This window comes from Gobio gobio (genome assembly GCF_949357685.1).
Source record: "Gobio gobio genome assembly, chromosome: 20".
In the NCBI taxonomy this organism is placed as follows: Eukaryota; Metazoa; Chordata; class Actinopteri; order Cypriniformes; family Gobionidae; genus Gobio; species Gobio gobio.
In genome coordinates this window covers 6,565,391-6,579,299 of record NC_137113.1, presented here as the reverse complement: position 1 = coordinate 6,579,299, position 13,909 = coordinate 6,565,391, and the positions used below count along the sequence as shown (strand labels likewise).

Genomic DNA, 13,909 nt, shown 5'->3' with positions numbered 1-13,909 from the left:
TTTAATTTCATAATTTAAGATGTTAAAGATAACGACATGGGTGTTGAGATGGACACATCATTAGAACCAAAAATAAACAAAATACTACTAAAACTGATACAGTAGAAATACGTACAAATACAAAATCACTATTACGAGAATCCTAGCCCACAGGAAAACTGAACATGGAAATGAACACAACATAGATGCTTGTCCTCCGCGACAGCAGGCGAACAGATCCGCCTATTCTCAATATTTAAAAACTCAAAATATGAATCCTATACTAGAGCGGATACAGCAGATAATAATCTTGATGTCACGACATAAACACAAAGTGCACATCTGGCCCTTAAATGCAAACTCTTAAAAACTTCTTAAAAGTTCCATAATTTGGCCACTAGTAAGAACATGCCAGAAACACACTTTACGAAGTACGTGAACACAGATGTCAGCAGATTTACAGTAACTCTATGAAATATTATTACAATTTAAAAGAACTGAATTCTATTGTAAAATGTAATTTATTCCTGCGATCAAAGCTGAGTTTTCAGCATCATTACTCCAGTCTTCAGTGTCACATGATCCTTCAGAAATCATTCTAATATGACATAAATGCAAATAGAAAACAGTTATTTTAATTTGTAATATTTCACAATAATACTGTTTGGTATTCTTGATAAAATAAATGCAGCAAATGCAATAAATGCAGTTCCAGAACACTAAAAAAATATTGATTATTCCCAACTTCTGACCAGTGTTGTATATTGTGCCGTATGCATATGCATGTATATATTGTTATAAGATATCTTATGTATATGTATATAATATGTATATATAATACACATGATTCTGGACTATAAGGAATATGTATACACACACACACATATATATATATATATATATATATATATATATATATATATATATATATATATATATATATATATATATATATATATATATATATATATATATATATATATATATATATATATATATATATATATATATATATATATATATATATATATATATATATATATATATATATATATATATATATATATATATATGTGTGTGTATGCATTATATATATATATATATATATATATATGTTTCTTAGTCCAATTTAATGTCATAATTTAAGATGTTAAAAGATAACATGGGTGATGAGATGGATGGATTACTATATACTGTTTTCTATTTGTGTGTGTGTATATGTATATTAGGGATGCAACAATACAGTTAGTCCACGGTTCAATACATACCTCGGTTTTTAACCACGGTTTTCGGTTCGGTTCGGTTCTGATGGCTTGTCACATCAGTTTTTTTGCTATTCTATTTTTAAACGACAGGAACAGCAAGAGGTTAGGAGAAAAAAGACTATTTTTTATTGCAATAGTCTTTCTCTATTTTACTTAAAAGAATTGAATAACCCTACTTAAACTTAAAACGTTACTTAAAAAAACCCCTTGTACACATTCCTAGTGTATTGTATAATATAAAATAAATATATATATAAAGATTTACACTGGCAGCTCAGAGCTGTACAGCAGTATTTAAGTATGACATTAAATGAATAAATGTAAAAATAAAACAATACATAGACTTCACTATAAAATATACATTGATTCTTATTAAAGCTACTGTATTACATTTCTTCAGTCAAGAGCAGAGAGTGATTTTCTCTTTGTCTTTTGTTGTTGTATTAACATTAAAGGGATAGTTCACTCAAAAATGAAAATTCTGTCATCGAGAAATGAATACAGGTTTGGAACAATATTAGAGTGAGTAAATAATGACAATTTTACAGGTGAACTGTCCCTTTAAGGACGGCGTGTTCACTACTGTGCTGCTGCTGTCAATTTAAGACCTGCGTGCATCTAATATACAGACACACACGATTTTACTTTCACTTTAGACATAACCGACTGTGTTTATGTTAACCTTGTGTGTATTTGACTGTATTAGCGCAGCAAGACGACTACTTAGTCCAGTAATCACGTGTTTGACAGGCGTTTAGTGCACGGGCTCGGAAAAGCGCATGTTAAAACTGTGCATATGCACGCAAATGAAATGTTTAACCGGCAAGGCTTTAAAACGCATGCAAATAATGAACTTTCGTGATTGTGAATAACTATAGTGTTCTGTGAGTATAACTCTACCACTAACGTGTGATGTGAATGTATGTCGTGTTGTTCAGTATTGGGATGGAGGCAAATGATAGAATTTGTAGAAAAATAATTAATTCAATGCAAAACCGAGCAATTCACAAGCGCGTATTGAACCGTGAAGGCCGTACCGAATGGTTCAATATTATATTGAGGATTGTGGCATCCCTAATGTATATGTATATACACACACACACACACACAGCACATTACATAAAAAACTGTCATTGATTTTTTCAGGAAATATCTTAACTTATGACTGACACATCAAGCCTGTGTAGCTGAAAGCATCTGCGTTCACGTACTTGCGTGAAGTATAATCCTCCACAGATCAACCAGAGCTTTTACAGCACCATCCCAGAGTAAATCCTGAGCTCATCAAATCTCATCCCAGCTCAAAAACACGAGGAGTAAATGATGGTGAAGGAAGGCCACACGTCTCAGGTCCAGCTACAGTAGGGATTCGGGATGCATCTGTTTCCTCAGGACCGTCCTGTCGGGGACAAACCAGCGCACAAATGTTCAGGCTCGTGGTTCACAGAGCGTAACAGTGACGCCCTCCCCGATCCAGCAGGCGGGGAGCAGGGCTTGCGAAAACGCGCAGTGGAAGGCGTGCAGCCGGACCTGTCCCTCGCCGTAGTAGGTCAGAGTACCGGCCTCGTAGTCCAGAAGCATGCCGATGCGCAGCGGCTGCGCGTTCAACTGCAGCTGGGCCGCGACGGACTCCTTGCAGCCGGCATGCCACGCGCTCAGCTGCCGCTCGTCCAGCTGGAGGCTCCACGACAGCTCGTTCATCCCCACCATGCAGCGTTTGCCCTTCTCTTTGCGCGGGATGTTGGGGTACGTCACGCCCACGTAGGCCCACGGTTTGGACACCTCCAGCTCCCAGTAATGCTGCCCACGGGTGAAGCTCTGGAAACACAACACCTGCCAGGTGTGGTCGAAGCGGGACTCGTCGGCCGGGACGGGGCGGGGCCCAGAGGTCAGATGCTCCGCCCTCCTGTTGCTCTGGGAAAGGCGTAAGTGAGCGTTGGCGGTGCGAGGGTCAAAGGTCAGGTTGCAGCGGTCTGGGTGAAGAGAAGAATTGCAATATATGAGTGAGAAAAATATATAACTTTTACGTACGTGTGAGATGATATGAGCGTACATGCGTTGAGCCCCTCCCTCTCTGCTGGATATGATGGAGTCGCAGGACTGGGAACGACGGCCAGAACTGGCCTCTTATCTTGAGGAGAGCCTACGAGACAAAGAGAGAGCAATGCTGATCAGATTATAAAACTAACAGTATTTTAAATAATTACTTATTTATACAACCGTTTCACTGCAATATACACACACACACACTTCAACAGTCATGAACATTGCATAACATATGCACTGGTATGGTGTATGATCAGGCATAACATTATGAAGTGAATAACACTGATTATCTCTTCATCACCTGTTAGTGGGTGGGATATATTAGGCAGCAAGTGAACATTTTGTCCTCAAAGTTGATGTGTTAGAAGCAGGAAAAATGGGCAAGCACAAGGATTTGAGTGAGTTTGACGTTTCTCCAAAACTGCAGCTCTTGTGGGGTGTTCCCGGTCTGCAGTGGTCAGTCTCTATCAAAAGTGCTCCAAAAGGAACAGTGATGAACCGGCGACAGGGTCATGGGCGGCCCCATTGATGCACGTGGGGAGCGATCAAACAGATGAGATACTGGAGCTCAAATTGCTCAAGAAGTTAAAGGGATAGTTCACCCAAAAATGAAGCATATAGAGCAACCATTGACTACCATAGTAAGGAAAAAAATACTATGGTAGTCAATGGTTGCTCTCTCTGCTTCGTTACAAACATTCTTCAAAATAACTTCTTTTGTGTTCAGCAGAACAAAGAAACTCATACAGGTTTGGAACAACTTGAGGTTGAGTAAATGATGACAGAATTTACATTTTTGGGTGAACTATCCCTTTAATGCTGGTTCTGATCAAGCCTGTAATGCTCCTCTCAGAAACTGAAGCTTCCGCGCCTCGATCGCCCCCCTGTGGTTGGTCCCAGTATAGTTCATAACCCCCTCCTCTCCCTGTATTAGAATGGATGCGAGACACGCTAAACAATTCAATCACACTTCAAATAATTGTTTCCTAAAGATGGTTTCTGTCATTTTAGGTAGTTTTTATCACGATGATTTAATTTCAAGTGTTCGTTTTCTAAATAAGTTTAGTTTTAGTGAGTTATTTGATACTATAAAAACGGGGGGTGTGATGTCATGATTGACAGCTGAGATTGACGGCTTCTCTGAGTGAAGTTGTCACTGAGGCACTAATGGACTTTTTTCGGGATTTTTGGGAGGAGATTGGAGCTTTAGCTTTAATTTCTACATTTCCATAACTGTTTATTTCACACCAACATAATGAATTGTTCTGCATCTGTGAGAGTGTGGGCGGGCTTTAGATAATCGCGCCTCTACTTCCTGCTCTCTACTGCGCAACTCCGGTCCCAAGATGTCAGCGTTGTGTGCGGCTTACGAAAAATTCAACTCTGGTCAGCGGAAGTCAATGAAGTCGCGTCATCCATATTTTTTTACGGTCTATGGTTCTGATAGATAGCCGCAGACCAGTCAGAGTGCTCATGCTGACCCCTGTCCACCGCTGAAAGCACCAACAGTGGCACGTGAGCATCAGAACTGGACCACGGAGCAATAGAAGAAGGTGGCCTGGTCTGATGAATCATGTTTTCTTTTACATCACGTGGATGGCCGGGTGTGTGTGCGTCACTCACCTGGGGAACACATGGCCCCAGGTGCACTATGGGAAGAAGGCAAGCCAGCGGAGGCAGTGATGCTTTGGGCAATGTTCTTCTGTGGGTCCTGCCATCCATGTGGATGTTACTTTGACACGTAACACCTACCTAAGCATTGTTGCAGACCATGTACACCCTTCAATGGAAACGGTAATCTCTGGTTGCTCTGTGGCTCTTTCAGCAGATAATGCGCCGCCACAAAGCAAAAATGCTTCAGGAATGGTTTGAGGAGCACAACAATGAGTTTGAGGTGTTGACTTGGTCTCCAAATTCCCCAGATCTCAATCCAATCGAGCATCTGTGGGATGCGCTGAACAAACAAGTCTGATCCATGGAGGCCCCTCCTCGCAAATTACAGGACTTAAAGGATCTGCTGCTAATATCTTGGTGCCAGATACCACAGCACACCTTCAGGGGTCTAGTGGAGTCCATGCCTCGACGGGTCAGGGCTTTTTGGCAGCAAAAGGGGGGCCAACACAATATTAGAAAGGTGGTCATAATGTTGTGACTGATCAGTGTATATAAAAAATGTAGCATTACTTTGGAGATTTTCACATAGACCATTATTTTTACCTAACCCTAACCCTTCCATAGAAATGTATAAATTGAGATAACCATTTTTTGCTTATATCAGTTTTTTTTGTTGCATTTTTTTATAGTTTTATTTTGTGTTAATGTTCCATTTATGGGTAGTTTTATCTGAAATGAATCATACATTACATAAAGAAAATGTAAAACATGCTCAACAGATTAAACAGTATATTATATATTTATAAAACTTTCATTGCTATGTTTATGACAGTTTTATTAAATAAATTCATCAATCAGTAATGGGTCTATCATTACTTTGGAAATCGTCATGAGAACAAAAGTGTATATACCATATTGTGATACATAGCATTATCAACCAAAAGGAAAACATATTGTGAAATAATTTTTTGTTAGATGTCCGCTTATGGATATGAATATCTTTTAAAGCTACACTATGTAACTTTTCCGTCCACTAGAGGTCGCCTGTTCAAAACAAAGGCGTAGTTTGATGACGCCACGTTTGAGCGCAGAATCTCGGGACATGTGTGGTCTTCACCTCACAGCCGGTGGGAAACAGTCAGGATAGGACTCGGGCAGAAATCATGTTCATGGATGCGATTATTAACATTACTGTAGTCTGAAGTAGAGCAGGAGCGAGTGTTGTGGAGCTGAGCAAGGCCGCAGGAGTGATTGAAGAGCGGGACTGTTATTATGGCATAATCGCTGGCGGGACTTTTATTATGACACGGTTGCCGGCGCTTCTTCCTCTTTTCCAGTCATGAGTCTGAGGTAACCCAACTCTGTTTATCGTATTAGATATATCTGAGTGTGTTGAAAAGGAAGTTATGACGTTCGCTCGGCGGCTGCTATGACACTTGTTCACAATGCAGTGAGAGTAAAGTGTTTCACTGAATAAAACCGGAGACCGAGGGTGACGCAGATATGACGCAATCGACAGGCGACTCCCTCAAACACATAGCTCACACGTCCCGGTTCCTTGGTTAAAATAGCAAATTTCTCACGATTTACAAATAGTTTAAAACATTTGGGATATTCTAAGTACTCAACTGAACAAAATATATAACACTGGCCTAGTGGTTTCTGGATATTTTACTGCAAAAATCCTACATAGTTCACCTTTAAAGCAGTGTTTCCAAACCGGGGTGCCGTGTAAAAGTCCTTCAAATATATATAAAAAAAAACTCTTTGTAAACTTTGTTCAATGCATGCGAGTGCTGCCGTATGTTTGAATATGACCTGTCATTTTCGCCGTCATCACCCGGGTTTAGTGCCAGAAGACGTGAATGAGAAGCCGCGCGCGCTGTGAGAAAATTTGTCTATGTTCACTCATCCGAAAGCGCGCACACGTCTCACAGCGCGCAAATATTGAGTTCTCTTTCAAGTCTTGATCTTGAACAGACAAACTCACACAAAAAGTATGTCAACATGTCCATCTTGATGAGTATTCTAGCAGACATAGTCTGTATATGCCTTAAGTGAACTTTATACAGTCGATAAAGACGACGCATATCCGAGCGTTAGGTCTTAAAGGGGCAGTAGCCTTTACTGCTGTTTGTTTAATGTCAAACAACAAAATTATATATTATTTTATGAATAGCTTTTGTAAGTTTAATAGGATTAATCTTTAATTTATACACTCAAATATGCAATGCTATTTTACATTCGATCAATTTCTGTATCTGAAAACTAATGTTAGACATACCTGAAAAACCTGAAAAGCATAGTTTATTTTATTAGTATCTTTACTCAATAGTATTTATTTGTGCTGCTGCTTGTATTTAAATTATTTGTTCTTATTAGTTTGTTTATTTTTTATTTGACATTAGTCCCTTTTTTCCCTGAACATAGCAAATACTGAACCGTACCGAAACCGTGAACCTAAAACCATGATACAAACCGAACCATTAGCAATCTGTACCGTTATACCCCTAAAGTAACGTATGATAGGGGGTGCCACAAAATGGAGAACATTTTCAAAGGGTGCCATGACCGAAAAAAGGTTGGGAAACACTGTTTTAAAGATTTGATACTACTAACCTGACTAACTTTGGCAAATCCAGTGATTGCTTTTGTCTCAAGAAACACTCACTCCATGTGTATATCAACCTGGTACCTTGTAAATACACCTTTGTTCACTGGCAGACATTGAATAAAATCTGTGTTCCCTGTTGCTAAAGTACCAACCTTTCAGATTGAAACGGTTTGTTTCTGTGAACATGCATCAGACGGTCCGTGTGATCCAAACTCACCCTCTTTATCCTGTCCTCCGGGCACATGTGTGGCTCTCTCCAGATCCTCACACACCAGCTTAGACACGCGGGACAGGACGTCTGTGATGGGGGTCATCTTCTCCTGTACGCTTACATGCACATCCACAGGAACGTCACTGAAGCGTGGGACCTCTATGAACCTGGAGTCCTGCTTGAGCACACAAACAGGGACATAATGCTTCTCACAAATGTACGCTGCATGTGTGTTTAACAATAAGTGGAAACACTTTAGTTTAGGGTCCAATTCTCACCATTAACTAGTTGCTTATTAACATGCATATTACTAGGATATTGGCTGTTTATTAGTATTTATAAAGCAGATATTAATGCATGAACATATTCTACATCCCTTAATCCTACACAATAACTAAACTTAACAACTACCTTACTAACTATTCATAAGCAGTAATTATGAGTTTATTAAGGCAAAATTCATAGTTAATAGTGAGAATTGAACCCTAAACTAAAGTGTGACCCAATAAATAACAAAAGAATAATATATAAATTAATAAGCAATATTATTGTAAAATAATTCTTAATATAACAATAAATAAATACAATTTTTCCAAAACCAAATGACCTTAGTAGAAACAATAAAAAAGCAAATGGGGCCATTTATAATTTTTTTTATATTATTTTATTTTGTGAGCCCCGTCTCTGATTTATTTTAAAATTAAATAAATTAAAAATAAATAAATTAAAATAAATATAATATCATAAATATAATATAATATAATACCCAATAAATAACCAAAGAATTATATATAAATGAATAAGCAATATTATTGTAAAATATTTCTAAATATAACAATAAATAAATTAATAAATAATATTTTCCCCAACCAAAATACCATAGTAGAAACAATAAAAAAGCAAATGGGGCCATTTATTGTTTTTTTTATATTATTTTATTTTGTTAACCCCGTCTCTGATTTATTTTAAAATTAAATAAATTAAAATTGAATAAATTAAAATTAAATAAATTAAAAATAAATATAATAAAATATCATAAATATCATAAATATACTATAAAACCCAATAAATAACAAAAGAATAATATATAAATTAATAAGCAATATTATTGTTAAATAATTCTTAATATAACAATAAATCAACTAAAAAATAAAATTTTTCCCAACCAAATGACCTTAGTAGAAACAATAAAAAAGCAAATGGGGTCATTAATTATTTTTGTATTTTATTTTATTTTGTGAGAACCGTCTCGGATTTATTTTCAAATAAAATAATACAATAAAAAAATTATATATTATAAAATATAATTAATATAATATAATATAAATGAGCTGTAACCTTGATGAGCTGGCATGAAGGGAGGGAACACAGGCTGCAGATCTCCTCCTGCAGGGCCACAAGCTGCATCGTTCTCTCCTCCAGCGCAGCCAGCCTCTCTTCAGCCTGCAACACGGTCACTTCCTGCTGCTGATCCAGAAACAGCTGTGTCACTTCCTGCTTCTCTGCCAGCACCTTTATCAGCTGTGAGAACTTGGTGTTCACCCACTGAGACGTCTGCTGTAGCGAGACCTGATGGAGTAGAGGGAGGACAACATGCCATGAGCGGCACGTTATAATTCAATATGCATCCTTCATCTACCACGTCTATTCTCTTATATATTAATGTATGTACATTTTTGGGAATTTTGTCTCAAAAATTGTATTTCATCATGCCAAACAATACCGGGTCTTATATGTCCTCGTTGCATGTGTTTAACATGTAAAACTGTGAATAAGATTGGACACAAGTTGAATAGACTACTTCATGGTCATTTTCTGTTGCTTTATATCCTTATTTGAGCACGTCAGCTCTTGGTCACTGTCTGCTTTCATAAAATGAAAAAGAGCAACGGGAATATTCTTCAAAACATCTTTCTAGCACTTTACATCAAGGTCCTGTTAGATAACATTCATTATTGTATTAACTAACAATCAGAATTGGACCCTTTTACAGTATTTATTAATATTTTATTTAATCATTAATATAATATAATTTATTGATCTTTTTATATTAATTATTTATTATTTTTTATAAATAAAAATGCATATTTATTATATTATATCAATTATATTATATTATATTATATTATATTATATTATATTATATTATATTATATTATATTATATTATATTATATTATATTATATTATATTATATTATATTATATTATATTATATTATATTATATTATATTATATTACACATTGCATGACAATTCATGTTAATTCATGTCCGGTCCTTAAAATTATATTAACAGTTACAAATTTTGGTTTTAATAAAGTATTAGTAATTGCTGAAATTAATTTGAACTAAATTGATTAAATCCCTATAAGCACTGGTAACACTTTATAATAAGGTTTCATTAGTTAACATGAACTAATAATGAACTGAACTTCTACAACATTTATGAATCTTTTAATTTCAACTTTTACTAATAATTTAATTCGAACTAATAGTTAATTTAATTATTTTTAAATGTTGTATTTGCTCACATTAGTTAATGCACTCTGAAGTAACATGAACAAACAATGAACAACTGTATTTTTATTAACTAACATTAACAAAGATTAACAAATACTGTAACAAATGTATTGCTCATGGTTAGTTTGTGTTAGTTAACTAATGAGAAATTATTATTAAGTGTTACCGAGGTATTTTTCATTGTTAGTTCACGTTAACTAATGTTAACAATAACAACAAATGCAATCTTATTTTAAATTGTCACCATTGTATGGCTTTGGAATTATATGATAATGAGGACATTTTCGTTTTTGCATAAAGTCTCTAATGAAGATGGCAAAGGTATGAGATGCATTGCCTTCGCTTTCTCCATGTTTTCCATGAGCTCCAGGCGGTTCCTCTCTGTGGCTTCCTGGAGTTTCTTGATTTCCACACTCTTTCTCTTTAATCCTGCCTGCATTCCAAAAGAAAAAAATCAAAAATATTAATGTTGTCTCACATACAAGGTACAAACATTTCCATACAAAGTCATAAAAATGGTCAGCAACAACAAACACTTAAAATGGATCAAATCCTCACAAAACCTGAAGATCAAATATTTGTCATAAATAAAACATTTAGCATAAAATAAATATAGCATTGTGACATTCCCATTATTAGAATGATGATATTATGATATAAAAATGATGATTACACTATATTGCCAAAAGTTTTGGGAGGTCTGCCTTTACATGCACATGAACTTTAATGACATCCTATTCTTAATCCGTAGGGTTTAATGTGGAGTTGGCCCACCCTTTGCAGCTCTAACGGCTTCAACTCTTCTGGGAAGGCTTTCCACAAGGTTTAGGAGTGTGTTTATGGGAATTCTTCTAGAAGTGCATTTGTGAGGTCAGGGACTGATGTTGGATGGGATGCCTGTCTCACAGTCTCCGCTCTAATTCATCCCAAAGGTGTTCTATTGGGTTGAGGTCAGGACTCAGTGCAGGCCAGTCCAGTTCCTCCACACCAAACTCACTCATCCATGTCTTTATGGATCGACACTTTGTGCACTGGTGCGCAGTCATGTTGGGACAGGAAAGGGCCGTCCCCAAACTGTTCCCACAAAGTTGGAAGCATGAAATTGTCCAAAATGTCTCGTTATGCTGAAGCATTAAGAGTTCCTTTCACTGGAACTAAGGGGCCAAACCCAACCCCTGAAAAACAACCCCCACACCATAATCCCCCCTCCACCAAACTTTACACTTGGCACAATGCAGTCAGGCAAGTGCCGTTCTCCTGGCAACCACCAAACCCAGACTCGTCCATGGGATTGCCAGACAGAGAAGCGTGATTGGTCACTCCAGAGAACACGTCTCACTGCTCTAGAGTCCAGTGGCGGCGCGCTTTACCCCACTGCATCCCACGCTTTGCATTGCACTTTGTGATGTAAGGCTTGGATGAGCTGCTCGGCCATGGAAACCCATTCCATGAAGCTCTACACACTATTCTTGAGCTCATCTGAAGGCCACATGAAGTTCTGAGGTCTGTAGCTAATGACTCTGCAGAAAGTTGGCGACTTCTGCGCACTGTGACCCTCAGCATGCGCTGACCCTGCTCTGTGATTTTACGTGGCTGAGTTTCTGTTGTTCCCAATTGCTTCCACTATGTTATAACACCACTAACAGTTGACAGTGGAATATTTAGTAGTGAGGAAATTTCACGAATGGATTTATTGCACAGGTGGCAACCAATCACGGCACCACGCTTGAGTTCTCTGAGCTCCTGAGAGCGACCCGTTCTTTCACAAATGTCTGTAGAAGCGTCTGCATGCCTAGTGCTTGATTTCATAGCCCTTAGGTCACGGAAGTGATAGGAACACCTGAATTCAATGATTTGTAGGGGTGTCCCAATACCAATATAGTGTACTATTTAAATGAAACAGTATTCATACATCATGGTAGTGTCTGTTTGTACCTCTCTATTCTTCCGTTCATCTTCCACCAAAATCACATCATGTCCCTTGCACTCGATCACAGTGCACTCATAGCAAACACACATGCTGTCGTTCCTGCAGTAGATGACCAGAGGTTTCTGGTGCCGCTCACAGATCTGCTCCGGCTCCGTGTGGAAGGAGGCTCCTGTGAACACATCTCTCTTAGCCGGACTGTTTGTGGCGGCCACCTCCGATAACACTGACAGAGACACGTTGCGATTCAGCTGAGGCCTCGTGTCGAAGGTTTTGTTGCACACAGGGCAGTGGAAGTCTTTGTCCTTGGCCTCCCAGAATTTGGAAATGCAGACCTTGCAGAAGGTGTGACCGCACGGGATGGTCACGGGGAATTTAAACGAATCCAAGCAGATTGTGCACTGCATGTGATCCTCCATCATAAATCTGGAAGCCTGAAAAAGTATTTCGAAAATGAAGCAACAATGTTAACGCCTGCAGAGAAACACTATTGGTTCATGTTGTCACCAATAGAAACTTATATATTAGACAGAAGGACAGACAGACGATCTATAGCAGTGTTCATGTCGAAGTATATGCTATAAATATACATATTACTGCTATATATACTTGCTATATACATAACTGCTATACATATCTGTGACAACGTAAACATATATATAGCTTGAAGGGCAGACGGACGATAGATAGATAGATAGATAGATAGATAGATAGATAGATAGATAGATAGATAGATAGATAGATAGATAGATAGATAGATAGATAGATAGATAGATAGATAGATAGATAGGAGCATCTATATCAGCGTTCATGTTCAAGTATAACTGCTATACATTGTATATGCTATAAACATCTACATATAACTGCTATGTATAATGTTCGTATTGTCACAGACAGACAGACAGATAAATAGATAGACAGACAGACAGACAGACAGACAGATAAATAGATAGATAGATAGATAGATAGATAGATAGATAGACAGACAGACAGATAGACAGATAGATGGATAGGAGCATCTATATCAGCGTTCATGTTCAAGTATAGCTGCTATATACATTGTATGCTATAAACATATACATATAACTGCTATGTATAATATTCGTATTGTCACAGACAGACAGACAGACAGATAGACAGATAGATAGATAGATAGATAGATAGATAGATAGATAGATAGATAGATAGATAGATAGATAGATAGATAGATAGATAGATAGATAGGCAAGGCAAGTTTATTTATATAGCACATCTCATACACTATGGTAATTCAAAGTGCTTTACAAAGAAAAGGGAATTAAAATAATCACAAAATAAAGGCAAGGAAAAATAGATAGATAGATAGATGGGAGGATGGAAGGATGAATTTGAGCATCTATATCAGTGTTCATGTTGAAATATAACTGCTACATATAATGTATAACTGAATAAAATACATTTGACTCATGAATTATTGTCGTTATTGATTCTTAGGTGAACTGATGTGCTGGAAACATCGAGACACAGTAAATAAACAAACTTCACCTGACCCTACATCACCACTAAATAACATCTATTTTTAAAGCACAAGATTTATTTATCTATCGACAAACTCCTTTATCATAAAACTCACGGGATTGTTTACTCATCAGATGTGTAGAAACGTGAAATCCCGATTCCTGCGCGCACTGAATCTCTCATGGGCGAATCTCGTCGCCTTCCATTATGCAGGAGCGCACAGACGCGATGACGTGT

At 37.3% G+C, this 13,909-nt stretch overlaps 1 protein-coding gene across 1 annotated transcript; it reads right to left on the bottom strand.

The window, feature by feature from the left end:
- Positions 1-1,311: 1,311 nt before the first annotated feature.
- Positions 1,312-13,891, bottom strand: trim65 (tripartite motif containing 65). Its single transcript, XM_079846062.1, has 7 exons — positions 13,788-13,891; positions 12,184-12,609; positions 10,586-10,681; positions 9,068-9,298; positions 7,736-7,904; positions 3,298-3,387; positions 1,312-3,217 (listed from the first exon to the last, which is right to left on the bottom strand). The coding sequence occupies exons 2-7, from the start codon at positions 12,595-12,597 to the stop codon at positions 2,673-2,675; spliced, it is 1,545 nt and encodes a 514-aa protein (XP_079702188.1). The 5' UTR covers positions 12,598-12,609; positions 13,788-13,891; the 3' UTR covers positions 1,312-2,672.
- Between the last annotated feature and the right edge of the window lie 18 nt (positions 13,892-13,909).